General features: G+C 43.0%; 1 protein-coding gene across 7 annotated transcripts in view; it reads left to right on the plus strand.

Moving 5' to 3' along the window:
* The window catches only part of GRAMD1B (GRAM domain containing 1B), a 210,503-nt gene that overhangs the window by 175,049 nt on the left and 18,494 nt on the right, over window positions 1-16,960 (plus strand). For all 7 annotated transcript variants that reach the window (XM_081889789.1, XM_081889788.1, XM_081889787.1 and 4 more), the window contains 6 exons: window positions 5,493-5,577; window positions 10,983-11,086; window positions 11,208-11,303; window positions 13,040-13,120; window positions 14,380-14,495; window positions 15,399-15,558. In XM_081889789.1, the coding sequence (XP_081745915.1) occupies window positions 5,493-5,577; window positions 10,983-11,086; window positions 11,208-11,303; window positions 13,040-13,120; window positions 14,380-14,495; window positions 15,399-15,558 (642 nt within the window). The remainder of the gene's footprint in view (window positions 1-5,492; window positions 5,578-10,982; window positions 11,087-11,207; window positions 11,304-13,039; window positions 13,121-14,379; window positions 14,496-15,398; window positions 15,559-16,960) is intronic.

Here is a 16,960-nt window from a genome sequence, read left to right on the forward strand (position 1 = left end):
TAATTGTAGTGTTGTGCTTTTTGTTGCTTAAAACTTGCTGGTCACCTCCCTGGAAATCTATTGAATGTAAGGTGGTGTTAGAAATGTTCTAAATTAAATAAGTAAATAAATTCGAGTTTGCATTTAACGTTTTGTTTCATTTTGGGTTTTTTTAAATGTTCCCATTTCTTAAGTTCTTTTTATCATGTGCAGCTCATGTCAAGAGACATATTCACCCAACCTACCTTGAACAGTTCAATTTTGGAGATTATTATGATCACACCTGCACCATGCATTTAAAGCACACAGCTTCCTGCAAAGGATCCTGAGAACTGTACTTGGTTAAGGGTGCTGGGGATCGTAGCTTTATGAGGGGCAAATTTGTGACAGACAAATGTTGTCCATTCATTCAATCATCTGTGAACATATTGTGGAATATCTAGATTCCTCTTTATTTGGAGCATGTAACAGAACTTGGATAAGAGAGGCCATCTTGTAGCCTGCTCTTGTGTCGTCTTGTAATCCCTAGACAGATCTTGCCCCCCACTTTCTTTTCTGGCCATGCACCTAACTGCACTGCCCAGTCTCTTTCCATATACCATATTTTTTGCTCTATAAGACTCACCTTTCCCCTCCTAAAAAGTAATGGGAAATGTGTGTGCGTCTTATGGAGTGAATGCAGGCTGCGCAGCTATCCCAGAAGCCAGAACAGCAAGAGGGATCGCTGCTTTTGCTGCTCAGCGATCCTTCTTGTTGTTCTGGCTTCTGAGATTCAGAATATTTTTTTTCTTGTTTTCCTCCTCCAATAACTAGATGTGTCTTATGGTCTGGTGCATCTTATAGAGCGAAAAATACAGTATCCACTTTTCTCGTTTCAAACTTTGCAAAGTGAAACACCCTAACCCTTATTTTTGAGTTCCACATAATGTGTGTGTATGCACCCATATTAAGAGCATAATACCCACACTTGTTGGTAAGTATCTGTTCAATGAATAATTTTCTCTTGTTAGGTTGCAGGAAAGGGGGTCTTCTACAGTCTAGGGCAGGGATTCCCAGACTTGAGTCTCCAGCTGTTGGATTACAACACCCATCACCATCCCTAGATAGCAAGACCAGTGGTCAGGAACGATAAGGATTGTAGTCCGAAAACAGCTGGAGACCCAAGTTTAGGAAACACCAGTCTTAAGAACCAGTATTTTTTCACCCTATACCCAGGTCCATTTACCTACCTAAACAGCATCTACATATATTTGTGTATCTTCCTGTGCAGCACTCATGTTACAGTAATTCTCATGCCACAGTGTAACACCCCAGCTTTCAGAACGTACCTTATATATCCTGTTTTGGATTCTTTCATTACATTTTGGCCACATTCACACCATCCATTTAAAGCAGTGGCATGACACTTTAAACAGTCATAGCTTCCCCCCTTCCCCGAATTCTGGGAGGTGCCGCTTGCTAAGGATGCTAAAAGTTGTTAGGCAACCCCTATTCTCCTTGTTGAGCTACTGCTCCCAGGGTTCCCTGTGAACAATAAGTTATTGTAAACCACTCTGGGAATTGCAACTCTGGGAAGGAAATAGGGGCCTCCTAAAAACCCTCAGTGCCATTAATGAACTACAGCTCCCATAATTCTTTGGGGGAAGTCATGACCATTTAGATTGGTATCATAGTGCTGCTAACATATAGGCTGAATGTGGTCGAAGTCTAGTTTGCTGTTAGTGAAAACTGAGACTATGTAATGTGGAAAGCGAAGAGGAATGGAAACCACACGGTCTCCAGAAATCATTGATTCAAATAAAACCTGGGGTGGGAGGTTGGCAGAACTTCAACTTTTTTTTCTTGCACACAATAAAAGTTTCAGATTAAAAACAAAACCTTTGCTGTTGAATATTTCTGCGGAGAGAGCAGAATGAGGCAAGAGGGTCACCGAGTGACAAAACAGAGCAGTCTGGCTTTCTTGGGGCTGATTTCATCATCTCTGCTTCTGCAGATTGGCCTCTCTGCCTTCTTTCCCCCCCCCCCCCACCACAGCCCCAGCCCCAACACAAACGCTGTCCAGCCACTTTTGCAGTACAGGAAACATCTGCTGGAAGGGAGGACTGAGGCTGGGTTACTTCAGGGCATTGGCCCACAGAACAACCCTGAAACTTAAAGCGCGTGCAAGTCATTTCGATATCTTTTCCCCACCCGCTGCTCCCACAAGAAAAGTTAACGAGAGAGCAGAGCTGCCTTTTGGGAGAGAAGAGCCTGAACGAGGAGTGTCCGGGGCAGGCCCTGGACGGGGTTCAGAAACTGCTGTTTCGTGCACGCCTTCTGGGAGGGAAAAGGCTGAAACCAGCTCTGGCTGCTCCAGAGATGCCAGCAGACTCTTGAGAATCAGTAGAAGATTGGAACCTGGAAGTGGACGCCTTAGGTGATGTGGAAATCTTTGCTGCCATGCCAGAGCCCAAGACGATTTGGACAGTGCCTACGTGCTGAGATGCAAATCCTGCCAAGAGTCCTGCAGACTGGGTGCCTGCGTGTGTGACATTGCTGTAGTCTGCTGCGAGCAACATTGTTGGGATTTCTCCAGCTGAAGGCACCACTGCAAAGCCACTGGGCAACAGGAAGGCAAGGCAATACGTCAGCGAATAAACTTTTCTGAATGAACTTGTTTCTCCCAAAGCATCCTGCTGGAAGATTGATTATTCTTTTCTCTTTGCCTCCCCCTTCCCCTCCCACATGTGAGGTGGGAGTGGATAGTATTAATGCGCTTTTAAAGCAAGCATCTACTATTATTAATAATTTTGCTGAGTCCCGAAGGGAAAGTTTTGTTTTGTTCCTGAAATCCATGTACCCCTAAAGACTGAGAGTGAAAGGTGGCAAATGACATCATGGATTCTCTGTCGGAATGCGGAGCAGTTTGGAGTCTTCTTCTGGACCTAGAGGACAAGAGGCTTCTATGGTACCTGGAGCGCCTGCATGAATTCTCCGAAGATTATGGCAGCTCTGGATGGGAAGAGATTCCAGCTGTGAGTGTCGTCTTGCCAAAGCCATGCCTCCCTCTCACATGGATGTTCTTGTGCTAACTTCCCTCTGCTCACTTAGGTTTTGCTGGCATGCAGAATCTGCCTTTGCCAAATTTATTTCCCCTTTTCAATTCCACGTGTTTTAATGTGTATTTTGTATTGCCTCGTGTGTCGCCTAGAGGCATTGTTGCATGCAGTGATTGATGAATGCAATGGATAAATTTTAGAACTGCTTATCCTAATCCATCACAAACATAGGGAAGGTTCGGAATCCAGTAGTAACAGCCTTTATCACCCCCTTATGTGCCTCAGTCAAGTCACACTGAAAATGAAATCCCGGTTCCTTTAGCTTTCTCTGGGTTTTTGCAAAACTTTGGGTCTAGATTCCTCCATCTAGTTTACTTAGCCTTCATCTAAAGTTAGCGTCAACTAAAAACCCATTCTTGGCCTTTTGATAATCGTTTACCAAGCGACAACTTCAGGACATTTGTAGTTGTCTAGCGTATATTACTATGGAAACATAATGCGTGTGCACATGAAAACACACACACGCGCGCGCACACACATATGGAACACAGTTGTTATGCATTCAGTCTTTCCAAAATGAGATACAGCAATTAAATCCTTAAGGGCTTGACAGTTTGAGGAGGAGGGGGGCTCCTTCTGTGTGATTATGTGGCTGTTTTTATCTGAGCTGAGACCTCAGAAGTTTTTGTAATGCGTGAGAAGGTGTGTAGCCAGCTGGAATTCCTGTTCCTACAGGATTCCTACTTTATCAAAAATAAGAGAGATGCAGCAGGAATAATTCAAGTTCTAGCTGGGTTCAGGATGCATTGCTGCTTAGGACTACAGCATCACAACAAAGTTGCACTACCTTGAAACTTGCAAATTGGGTTCCGTACTGAAACACGGGAGCCGTATCCCTTGTACATTCTTCCCAACAAAAGAACAGCTAGGATGCAAAAACAATTACAGATTGATTTCGAACTCCCAGCAGCAGCCCAGTTTTGAGCAAATGAGCTTTTTTCAAACAAACAAACAAACAAACCACCAGTCATTGTCCTGTAACCATTCATGGCTGCTTCTTGGGTCTGTTAATCCATTCACAATCGTGCATTTCCTCCTGGCTGGACCAGAACTGGTCTGGGCTACCCCTAGCCATAAAAATGGTTTCTTCATTGGATTGATAGCGAGGATACATCTGGTCCCACCAAGACTCAAGCTGTTAGATTTCAGCGCTAGTTACACCAGCCTGAGTTGCCACCAATGTTGTGGAAGTCCCTTCAAGTTTTCACTTTTTGAGCATGTGTTTGTATATACTATATACAGCCGTACTTTGGTTGTTGAACGGAATCCATTCCGGAAGTCCGTTCGACTTCCAAAAATGTTTGACAATCAAGGCATGGCTTCTGATTGGCTGCAGGAGCTTCCTGCATGCAATTGGAAGCCATGTTGGATGTTCAGTTTCCAAAGAACGTCCGCAAACTGGAACACTCACTTCCGGGTTTGCGGCGTTCAGGAGCCAAAACGGACGAGTACCAAGGCATTCTGGATCCAAGGTACGACTGTACGTGGGTTGCCAAATAGCTTCCATTTCCCCAGAACATTCCAGATTAAGTTATCCATTTGCCATGATTCTAGTGTGACTACTTATTTATTTGATGGGAAATCCTATCCCATAATGTCTCCTTGCTCCATAACATAAGATTCCATCAATTCAAAAATTGCCTCCTGAGGATGCTATAAATGGGAACGTCCCGCCACATTTCCCATTATTTTATCCCTTATTTTATTATCCCTCCTTAACATGAAGTTTTATAGAACACCTATTATGACTCTTGGTTCAAAATAAAACCTGTGGCCACAACTGTATCCGTTTATCTTATGAATGCTGTCCAGTATTCCACCTACAGATCTGATTAAATAAATCGCCTTGATAATATAAAGTAAGCCTAGGGCAAGACTATGATCTCCCCCACACCTTCTGCTGGCCTGTCCTCCTTTCTTGCCACCTTGGTCCATGCCAAAACAAATTTTGAACCTTTGATAAAATAACATAAGGTTGTCCTGATTAAATGTCAAAAAACAGTACCTTCATTTTTAATTGTTGCTTGAAAAATGTGGATCCCTTTGATTAAAATGTTTGGGAGGCTTTTGATGCAGACTATGTCCTACCCTCTCCTGTGGTGTTGGGACTCTGCTGTGACCTAGACAGAATGGAAAATCCCCATTTTCTTCTTCTACTCTTACAAGTTGTCACTCTCTCCCATATCTCCTATTGTTCCCCACCATTATAAGCCCTCTCCCAGCTAGCTTTCTTCTTCCCTCCTTCCTTTCTGCAATGTTTTGTAGTGGGATAATATCTGCCTTCCCCACCCACTGCCTTCCCCAACGCTTAGTTAGAGATGTTAACGTTTCCTTATATAGTGTACCCTTCTTGCCGCTTTCCCTCTGATCTTCTTTACCTCCCTTTCTTTCTAATGAACTCTCCGCCATTCGCAGGTGCTGAGCCCAACCTACAAGCAGCGGAACGAAGACTTCAGGAAACTCTTCAAGCAGCTCCCCGACTCAGAGCGCCTCATAGTTGGTGAGTCCCCCCTCAAGTATTTCCCCCCGTTGGTGAGAGCAGAGGTTTCAGTTGTGTTGTAAATGTCAGCCTTTCTAAGTCAGGATGCAGAAAGTTTCATCCCTGGCAAAGATTAAGTATCTCCGAAAGAAAGAGAGGCCAGACCCTGGGTACCTGCTTCCCTTGTAGTAGAAGTTAAGACTTTTGGGGACATCATTGAACTTGGTACTCGTTTTCCTACCTGTCTGACTAATTGTCGTCCTTGGAATATATCGGGCATCAGTTTCATGGTGGTTCGGTAGCAGATGGTATGTAAAGCCAACAGGTATTGAAGAAAGTAGCTATTCAAATTTTAAAATTCGTCCTTTGCGCTCGTTTCACTATACTTTGGGTAGCTTTCTGTTGAACAAGTTATCTGCAACTACAGAGGTGTTAGGAAGGGCAATTATTAGCAACTGTAAGAAACAGTCTATTTTAAATCGCTTGAAAACCTCTTAGTATCATTTTTCTTATCTAGCTTTCAGTTGGGTTTGTTAGCGAACATTTGGTGGTTGCTTCTGCGACAGAGATGAAAACAAAACCTAGTACAATTTTTCCTATATGGATGAATTTTCTATATGGCAAACTGTTTTTCAATAATTGAAGATGGGAATTATCATAATGGAGAAGTTTATTTGCGTCAGAAGGCTTTCTATGTGCAGATCCTCTTAGTCGACACGTAATAAATAATATAATATCTCAGATCTTTTAATTTTGAGGCAGATATAATAACTAACAGCAAGTAGTAGTGAAAATTAAGTACTTGTTGTATCCATGGATTGATATTTTCTCTTGTGGGACCATTTTACTTTTCAATTTGTCTTGGACCTACAAAGTGTCTCTCCCTCACAAGGGACAATCTTGATACATTACTGGAAATACAGAGGAGTTTGTGAGATTTCCAAAAAATCATGCTAGATGTACCCACTCCCCCTTTTTAAGAATTATTGCAGAATTGCTGTGCATCCCGACAGGGCAATAAATTAATAAGGAACCCAGGGGCATTCAGAGTAGATGGTGTCTGATAATGAATAAGTGCTCCTTATATTTAATTATTTTGATTGACATTTCACCAAAAATATCCAGGCTTGAAAGTGATAATGGACAGAGAGATAAACCTGTTTGCAGAAGTGCTAGAGATCAAAAGAAACTGGGTTGAAAAGTGATCAGAACTGGAAACTGAATTAAAGGAATTTAACGTGAGCGTAAAAGTAGAGAAATCAGCTAAGATGAAAGTGGCCTAAATAATCTTGGTTATGTAAGGAGGATTCTGCTTACAAAATGTTTTAATTTGTGGATTTGAATGTGACTCACATATGACTGATTATTGCTGTCATCACCCGATTGTTCACAAAGACAGATGCAATAGTAAATATATTGCAACATTTTGAGGACTTGAATCAGTGGTCTCCTCACTCGAAGAAGAAGCCTACGTCCTGGGTAATGGGAAAGAAACGATAGAAATTAAGTAGATAACTTCATAGTTGGTAACTATTAGACAGATTGTATGTGGGGACGCATGCCTTAATAGAGGGTTATCTTTTGTTCCTACTCTGAAACATGATCCAGAACAAACAAGAGTAGATCTTTATCAATTTATTAGTATTCTTAGGACCCAAACCCGATGGAAAAGTCCCCTTTCCTTATACTTCTCTGATAAGTCTCCCATATCTCCTGTCGTTTCCCACCAGCATAAGTGGTCTCCAAACTAGCTTTCCTCTTTCATTCTTTCCTGTTAACACATTTAGCAACTGTGTGAATAACTTTTAAAAAGGAAATAGCAGTCATGGAAGCGTAATTTGAATCAAGAGCCTTGTGTGAGGATGGGGGCCTGGCTTTAATCCATTGTCCCATTGGAGCTAATCCAAGTGATGTTTATTACATTTATATACACCTTTTCTCCGTGGAACTCAAGGTAGCACAGATGGTTCTCTCCCCTCCCCATTTTCTCCTCACAACAATCCTGTGAGGTAGGCCAGTGACTGGCCCAAGGTCACCCAGTGAGCTTCATGACCAAATGGGGATTTGAACCCTGCTCTCCCAGCATCTCTAACTTTGCTGGCTTTCATGCTGGATTGAGGCACCTGCTAGTTGCTTCAGGAGAAAAGTTTCCAGTCACACTAATAGTGTCTTGTCCAGTTTGGCCTTTAGGTTGAACACACCATATTTTGAAAGCATAGAAGAAGACTTTGATCCTTGAGCCAACCCTTTGAGGATGAGGTCATCTTTTGTTCCACTAGGTCAGGACCTGTTTATCCTGCCATCCAACTATTTCAGGAATTAGTTTTCAAAGTTCTTGAGGAAATGGAACAGAACCCTCCCCAGGGTACAGAACAACAAGATGGTTTTGAAAGGGATATCTTACATTAGGACAAGGGTCAGCAACCTTTTTCAGCCGTGGGCCGGTCCACCGTCCCTCAGACCATGTGGTGGGCTGGACTATATTTTGAAAAAACCAAAAAACCAAAATGAATGAATTCCTATGCCCCACAAATAACCCAGAGATGCATTTTAAACAAAAGGACACATTCTACTCATGTAAAAACACACTGATTCCTGGACCATCCATGGGCTGGATTGAGAAGGCGATTGGGCCGCATCCGGCCCACAGGCCTTAGATTGCTGACTCTTGCCTTAGGATCTATCTAGGAGGCTGGTTAGGGTTGGATTAGTATAAGTATGGATAGTAGTAACTGCAAGTTAGAACAACTAAGAGTACTTTTGCTGCCTCCATTGGACACCAAACAAGATGAACAGAAATTACCGGTAGAGCTTTTCTTTGAGAAAGGAGAACAGTGGGATAGGTAGTAGTGAATGCCAGGTTTTGAATAACATCTCTTCCCAGGAACTTCTATTTTCTGAGTTGCCTCATACAAGAACGTTCTACCCTCACCAGGAAGAGCCTTTGTTTCAGTCAATAACTTCACATTCGAGCCATTCATCTTGATGTGTGAGCCTTTTGATTTAAGTCATTACATCTCAAGCAAAGAGTATTTATAGGCTTCTGGAGACTTCATTGAGAAGTTACAGTTGGTTAATTAAATGGAAGGAAATGCTGTATTAAAGTCTATTGGCACTGGAGTCTTCTACACAAGTATTCTACAAAGGGATACACCATGTGTGTGTGTGTGTGTGTGTGTGTGTGTGTGTATTGCACTTCTTTATAACCCTTGCTGAAATACTTTCGACCAAGTATTACTTTAATCAACTAATACACAAATACACACATTCTCTCTCTATTTTCTTTTGGTAGGTGAGCAATGTCAACATGGGATTTTGCATGGCCCTTAGATGGCAGAATTTAAGCATACATTTGCATCATTCACATTTTATTAGGATCAGCCACCACAAGCTCTTGCGAAGAATTAACATGCCAGGGGAACAGAGTGCATACTCTCTAACCAGGGAATGGAAACTATGAATTCACATCCCGTAATTCCCACAATCATTACATACTAATAAATCAAAATTTCATTTCTGCATGATCTTGTTATGTAGTGACAACACATTTCAGGGCATGTTTGCAATATTGGGTGATTAGGGGGGGGAATTCTATTTATTTCCGAACAATTCTAAACATATTGATCTCACATTTGAAAGTATATTTCTAATGAAGGAAGGTTAATTTCCTGTTTTAATGAAGAAAAAGTGATGCAGACTAACACCCATCTTTGCATAAAAGCCCAATGGAATCATGGAGTCATAGAACTATAGAGTTGGAAGGGACCCCGTGGCCATCTAGTCCAACCCCCTGCAATGCAGGAATTAGAAGTAAAGACTCCCAGACAGCTCGGACAGGCAGCCAGACAATTCAAAAGGCACAAGCTCCCTTTGTTCTCTGTCTTCTACCAATCCCTTGTAAACGTCCCTGTTTACTTGCCCTGTTCACACTCCTGATCGTGATAAGAATACACTGCTTCTGTTATGACAGTTTCCCATCCCATTCTCAAATGCACTCCTTTTGGCGCTTGCTTAAAACATTTTTGTTTTGGCAAGCATACCCAGAAGTACAGAACGTTTGCGGGTGTTTTGATTTTAGTTATTATTTGAATGTCTTAAATAACTGCGCATAACTGTCTTTACTGATAGTTTTATTCTTTTTATAAACTTGCTTTGAGCTTGTTTCTACAATATATAAATTTAATGGGGGAAATATATAAAAATAATGTATAAAAATAATTTATCATACCAGCAGTTTTTATGTATCAGAAGGAAATAATGCTTACAGCTCATACTTTAATTCTAAGGCAGAGATGCAAAGTCAGCAATTTGTTCATCATGATCTATTTGGAAAGTACTGTATAGTAAGAACAGAACAAGAGAAGGTTTTTTTTAAAAAAACTTCTCTACCTCATTTTGAGCATTTTTTCTTGGGGTGTGCTGTTTCCTTTTATCTGTTGCTGGCTTCATTACTCAGGAGATTTGCACCTCATTTCTGATATCTTTTAGGGTCATCCATAAAGTACATCCCACATCAAGAGGAATAAGGTAGAGGAGCAAAATAATGAAAGGGGAGGTACAGTGGTGCCTTGGTTCTAGAACGGCTTAGTAGTTGAACAAATTGGCTGCAAACCTGGAAGTAAGTGTTCTGGTTTGTGAATGTTTTTAGTAAGCCAAATGTCCGACACGGCTTTTGCAGCTTCCAACTGAGTGCAAGAAGCTCCTCAGAAGCCGCACCTTGGTTTTCTGACGGTTCCAGGAGTCGAAAGGACTCCCGTAACAGATTAAGTTCAACAACCAAGGTACCACTGTATAGACCATCGAGAGGAGGGTGCAAAGTGTGGCTGGGTAACATTTTTGAAAGGCAATGTGCTTCATCTTTCTCCCCCCCCCCCCATTAAGCATTATCCCCAGACATACAGTGGTACCTCGGGTTACAGATGCTTCAGGTTACAGACTCTGCTAACCCAGAAATAGTACCTTGGGTTAAGAACTTTGCTTCAGGATGAGAACAGAAATGGTGCGGCGGCAGTGGGAGGCCCCATTAGCTAAAGTGGTACCTCAGGTTAAGAATAATTTCAGGTTAAGAACGGACCTCCAGAATGAATTAAGTTCTTAACCCAAGGTATCACTGTACTCATTTTTCACTTTATTCCGACAAATCTCCCAGGCGCCTTTCCTTTCAGTGGCTTCCCTTCACTATTTATCACATTTATTAGTCACCTCATAAGCAGGAGGATCCTCTGGGCAGCAAACAGTTGAAACAATTTAAAAACACAAGTCCAATAAAAGCAGATGAGTTTTCATGTTGCCATTATTTAGACTGTAGCCTTCCTGGCTGTGCTGTGCTTATTTCATACCGCGTGTGACTCCCAGCTGTTTTTAGATTCCTAAGAAATATGCATTGTTTCTGTTGGTGATGGCAACACCCTCTTACCTCTCTGCAGATTACTCCTGTGCACTTCAAAGAGACATTCTCCTGCAGGGCCGACTCTACCTCTCTGAAAACTGGATATGCTTCTATAGCAACATTTTCCGCTGGGAAACACTGGTGGGTGCCTTCCTTAGCCCCTCTACCAACGGGCTCATTTCAGGACCGTTCTGAAAATGCTGCACTCGGTCGGTTTGCTAACACTTTCCTTCGTCTCCCCCCCCTTTTTTTTTTTGCACAGTTGACTGTCCGTTTGAAGGACATCTGCTCTATGACCAAGGAAAAAACTGCACGGCTCATTCCTAATGCTATCCAAGTTTGCACTGACACTGAAAAGGTGCGTGCCAGAATCCTCGGTTCTTGATGCATCCGAAGAACTGAGTGCAGAGGGCTCTGCTGGTAGACAGGGAACCTGCTCTGAACTCGAGTTGAGACAGACAGAGTTGGCCCCAGGAATTGACTGACATGGCGCAGAACTCCTCGGGGTGCATTTGGCAGCTACAAAAAGAAAAATTAATAGTAAAATGAGCATAACGGTAGCCTGGTGGATCAGGCCAATGGCCCATCTAGTCCAGCATCCTGTTCTCATGTACTGGCCAGCTACATGCCAGTGGGAAACCCTCCAGTAGGACCCAAGCACAAGGGCACCCTCCCTTCTTGCGATTTCCAGCAACTGGTAGCCAGAAGCATAACCACCTCCAACCATGGAGACAGAGCCCAGCTGCCATGGGTAGTAGCCACTGATATCTATTCTCCTCCATGAATCCAAGTGTGTTAAAGATGGGCCAGTTCTCAGTTTGGAGTGAGACAGTAAATTTTAAGGATGCTTCCATGTGAGGCCTAAATGGGTCATTCAGACCCAGTTGTCCTGTATATACATTTGGCACATTCACTTTCTCTCATTCCTGGTTTCTCAGTTCAGGCTGGCATTTTTGAGACGATGACAAAGTGTGGGTGCTATGAAAAGCATGTGTTCTTAACAGGGCTTTGCAGAGCCAGGCAGAGGCCCGGGCCAGGTAGATAATGTGCCCCCTTTTTTTTACCCTGGGCCTTAGCACCTCCGCGTTCCCCCCAGTGCATCCCCTGCGATTGTGAATATGCTGACTGAGGCCCCCTTTGGAATCGGAGGCCCAGGCCAAGTGGCCCATATGGCCCCCCTCTGTCTGGGCCTGATTCTTAAGTGGCACCAATTCCGCAGTAAGCTCCCATCTGGAAGAGAGTTGAAAGTGGTTTGAGAGGCATTTTTCTTCTCTTGATATGCTTTCCGCTAGGGTATTTATATTTGTCTTGTTTTTCCTTGAACCAAGCAAGTTTTTGCATTGTTTTGAGACAATGCAAACCACTGCGGGATGTGTTTACTGTAGGTAAATTTGGGGTGTATTATATACAATGAGCAGTGATCCTTCACTCAGTTTTTAAAAAAACCATCTAGGCTCATTTGCCCCTATGAAGCCCTTAGCAAGTTCCCCTTGGAACCAATTCTTGGTCCTTGAAATGATGACTGAGAGTGCAGTCCTACAACCATATATCTGGGAATAAGTCCCATTGAATTCAGTGGGCTATATGTCTGAATAGACATGTATAAGAATGCGCCTATGCCTTTGCTCATTCTCCATCACTTGTTCCTCTCTTACTGTTCACACTTCAATTGTAGATTCCTCGGGTAGAGGCTTGTTTCTCTTGCTGATAAAAAGTCTCTAAAGTTTCACTTATGGCGCTGAATACCTTAATCATAATTTAATGATGTGTGCTGAGGGTGGTGTATCACAGGCTGTTGGTTTGGCAGAAACAGTTAAATGCAGAGGTCAACAGGTGAAAAGAACACTTGGACCAGCTCTGTGACATGCATACTGTTCCCTGGACCACCCTAGCTGTGGAAAAATAAATTCAAGGCTATGAAACGGATAGTATAACAAAGGGGTGTTATGTAAGTAGCTTACTGAGTCTAAGTTGCATAAGTAATGCATTTGCTCGTTTTGCCTTACTACCACCAAGCTTCTCAGTTCTCATATAATTTGCTTGGAAAATAGCAAGCTCTCTGCTTCACTTTGCCAAATCTCTGTTCTCCAACAGCACTTTTTCACTTCCTTCGGCGCCCGAGACAGGACATACATGATGATGTTCAGGCTCTGGCAGAATGCCCTTCTTGAAAAGGTAAATGGAGGTGTGGGGACGATCCTCACATAGATATGAATTTGTTTATTTACATGAAAAGTACAAACTCTTCCCTTTTGCAATACTTTATCAAGGAAGCTAACAATCAGTAAAAATTACACACTATAATGGAAAAGCAATTAGAACAGTATAGGTAAAAAGGACACTATAACCACACATCAGCATTCTGAACGTGAGGTACCACAGCAGAAAAGGCCCTGATACTTTGAGTTTACAATTTTTGAATGCTCCAAATACTGTGTCTTAGTGATACTTACAGCACTCTTATAAAGTTCACCCGTATTGCCAGGTGTGATGTATGAGAGGCGGTAAGTTGATTAAGAGAACCCATTGATGATAATTGAACTGGGTACATCCTTGCTCATGGCTCTTTGGCTTTTTAAAAAATAAAAAGGCTACACCTCTTTAATTAAACTTTTCCCATCTGAGCTTTGCATTGTCCTGGACTATGAGCTTTGTCAAGCCTCACCAGAAGTTCATCTTGTTCAGGTAGAATGCACCGGGTTTTTATTTTTTAACAAATGGTTTCTTGTTATTACCCTCTTTACACAATCTCTCCTTTCCTAGCCTCATGGTTTAAAAACCACAAGCTTCTTTCTGAATTCCAACACTGGTTAGAAATTTTAAGGCCCTGTTTTGATGATGTGATTATGACATGCCTGCCTGCGCACATCCCAACAGCTGTTTGGCTTGGCTTTCAAGGACGTCTTTCTCTTTTCCATCTCCCTTTTTTAGGGCTACCAGTGCATTTGACCCTTTCACATATTAACTTTTGAGAATCTAGCTCTTTGTGTACAAGGCTTCCATTGTTTCAATCTAAAAGCCTCAAGGGAAGTAAATATACATGCATATATGCATAGATAGCTACCAGAGACTGTAGCCTGCTTCAGATCACTTTTTCTTTAAAGTATTGTTGGTGACGTGCAGTTGGTTTGGTTTTTTAAATAAACTCAAATCATGATGTTATTGACAATGGCTCCCTATTCTATGTTTGTCAACATGGGAATTATCTGCACTGTGGCTTCCAAACCAAGGCATCGGTCGCAAGAGCCTTGCATGATTTTCACATGTGATGACACATACAGTTTTTTGTTGGTGCATTTACTGCAGATCTTGTGGCAAAGAAAATAGGTAGATGTCATAATTAGGTTTGGAGCCATAAGCAAGCGTAGTTCGCCTGCTTGGGTTTTGTCACCTTCCTATGGAGGGGTCCCAATCCACAGTGTTTCTCTCCACAGCCCCTGTGTCCAAAGGAGCTCTGGCACTTTGTGCATCAGTGTTATGGTAGTGAACTAGGGCTGACGAGCGATGATGAAGACTACGTGCCTCCTGACGATGATTTCAACACGATGGGGTACGTTGAGCTAAAGCGTGCGGAGACGTGTCAAACAAACTTTAGCGCACAAGGGTCAGAAGCTGGATCTGCCTCAGGCACTCACGTGGGCTGGGAATGCTGGATCAGGCCAGGGTGGGAAATATGCTTCATTTCCGTCTGACCTCACTATGTGCAATTTGCCACCCCCACCATGTATGCCTGTAACTTCATGTATCTGAGGAAGTAGATGGTAGTCTCCAAAAACATGCGCCATAATGCATCTGTTAGTCCTTAAGATTATGGAATCATAGGATTGCAGAGTTGGAAGACATCATCTTCCCCAACCCCCTCTAGCGCAGAGATCACAGCTAAATAATCCTTGACAGATGGCCATCCAGCCTCTCTTTAAAAACCTCCAATGAAGTAGAGTCCCCACCTTCCAAGGTAGTGCGGTCCAGTGTCAAACACATCTTACAGTCAGAAAGTTATGATCTCCTTTCTTGTAATGTGAATCCTTTGCTTCAGATCCTACCCTCTGGAGCAGCAGGGGGGAAAGCTCGCTCCATCTTCCACGTGATAGCCCTTCAGATATTTGAAGACGGCTATCATATCACCTCTCAGTCTTCTCTTCCCCAGGCTAAACGTGCCCAACTCCCCCAGCCGTTCCTCATAAGGCTCGGTTTCCAAACCCTTGATCATCCCAGTCGCCCTCCTCGATGAACCTTTCAGCTTGGCAATGTCCTCCTTAAACTGTGGTGCCCAGAACTGGACACAGTACTCCAGGTGGGGACAATGATGTCACAAGGTTTCTTTCTTGTCCTGGCTGACTGAGCTCCCCTACGGGATTTTTTTACTCCTTTGGTTTCACTCTCCGGTGCTTTTAGCAGCTGACTGATGTGAGGGCTAGCGAAATTCAACATTCGTCTCTGCTTCTTCTTTTAGTTACTGTGAAGAGATCCCCGTGGAAGAAATTGAAGTGAACGACAGCTCCTCGAAGAGCAGCATGGAGGCCAAACCGGAGGCGAGCCCTCAGCTTCCTAAGAAGTCTGTCACCAATAGTAGCACATTGACACCGACAGGAAGCAGCGAAGCTCCAGTCCCAGTAGGCATTATTTCCTCTTGCAGGGTTGCATCTTTGATCTGACCCAGTGCATTGGTAGGCAGGGGAGGACTGCTATTTAACGTAGCTCCCCCAAATTAATTTCTGTCTTTCCATGTTGTTTTTTAGCCTCTAAATGCAGGGAAAGCAGTAACCGCCATGGTTCTCTTCCCTAAATAGAGAAGGAATCTGGATTGTAATTAATCTAAATATTCGAATTCCCAATGGATTTGGGTTGGAACACTGATGGTGGCTCTCTTGTAATCAACCTGGTGTGTGTATTTTGTTTTTAAAGCTGTAGATGGTTTTCTTTGTAGATAGTCCTTAATAGGTTTATAGTGGTGGATTTGTTTTTGTTTTTTTAAGTGTATTTACTTTTTAAGCATTGGTCTTACTATCTTCCACATACAAGTTCTGCAGGTGGGCAGATCGCTGTTCTTATTCTAAAGCTGGGTGCTGAAACATTTTCTCACGAAGGCCTGCCCACATCCTCAGAGCGCATTCCTCAAACGGCATGGCCAGTTCCTTCTCACTCAATTGCCTTCTTAGCACCATAGTCTCAGTGTTGTTCAAAACAATGTCCTCTCCCTAGACAGTCTTTTCCTTTCCTAATGTAAATTCAGGGCAGATGAAGTCCTTCTTCCCGCAGCGTATAGTTAAACTATGGAACTCGCTCCCACAGGATGCAGGAAAGGCCACCAACTTTGATGGCATTAAAAGAGGATTGGACAAATTCATGGAGGGCAAGGCTATCAACATCTACCAGCCACGTGGCTATGCTCTAACTCCACTGCCTTCTGCCAGGCTTGCCAGTTTCCCATGGGCATCTTGGTGGCTACTGTGGACTGGATGAGCCACTGCAGGGCTCTTTGTAGGTTTTTATGATCTTACTGCTTACTTTTCTAATTTTATTTTTTTAAAATATTGCTCTCTTCTCTCATTCCCCCCTTGGGAATCCCCCATACATTGGCCAGTATGGTTGAAGCTAAAGGGACTTGGAGCCCAAAACATCTAGGGGGCTTCACATTTCCCCCATCCCTACCATAAGTATACAAAAGGGAGGTGCCCCAATATAAATGGATGTAATAAGACCATCTTGCATATAGTGTGATGGTTGTATATGTTTGTACCCCAGTGTGCATAAGAGCACCAGAAGAGTTCCAGCTGAAGGTCTGCCAGGTCCACCAACCTTCTTCCCACAATGGCTGATCAGATGCCTCTAGGAATCCCATCAGCAGGCCGTGGAAGTCAACAACTCCCCTCTCCTGTTTTTGCTTTCCAACAGCTGGTAATCAGCTCCAATTATCCCTTTTTGCTAATATCCATTGATGGACCTTCCTTGAAGGATTTATCTAATCCCCTTCTAAGGACACAAGTCAATATAAGTAAGAATTGCATTTGGCCC

This window comes from Podarcis melisellensis (genome assembly GCF_964234715.1).
Source record: "Podarcis melisellensis genome assembly, chromosome: 15".
Classification (NCBI taxonomy): Eukaryota; Metazoa; Chordata; class Lepidosauria; order Squamata; family Lacertidae; genus Podarcis; species Podarcis melisellensis.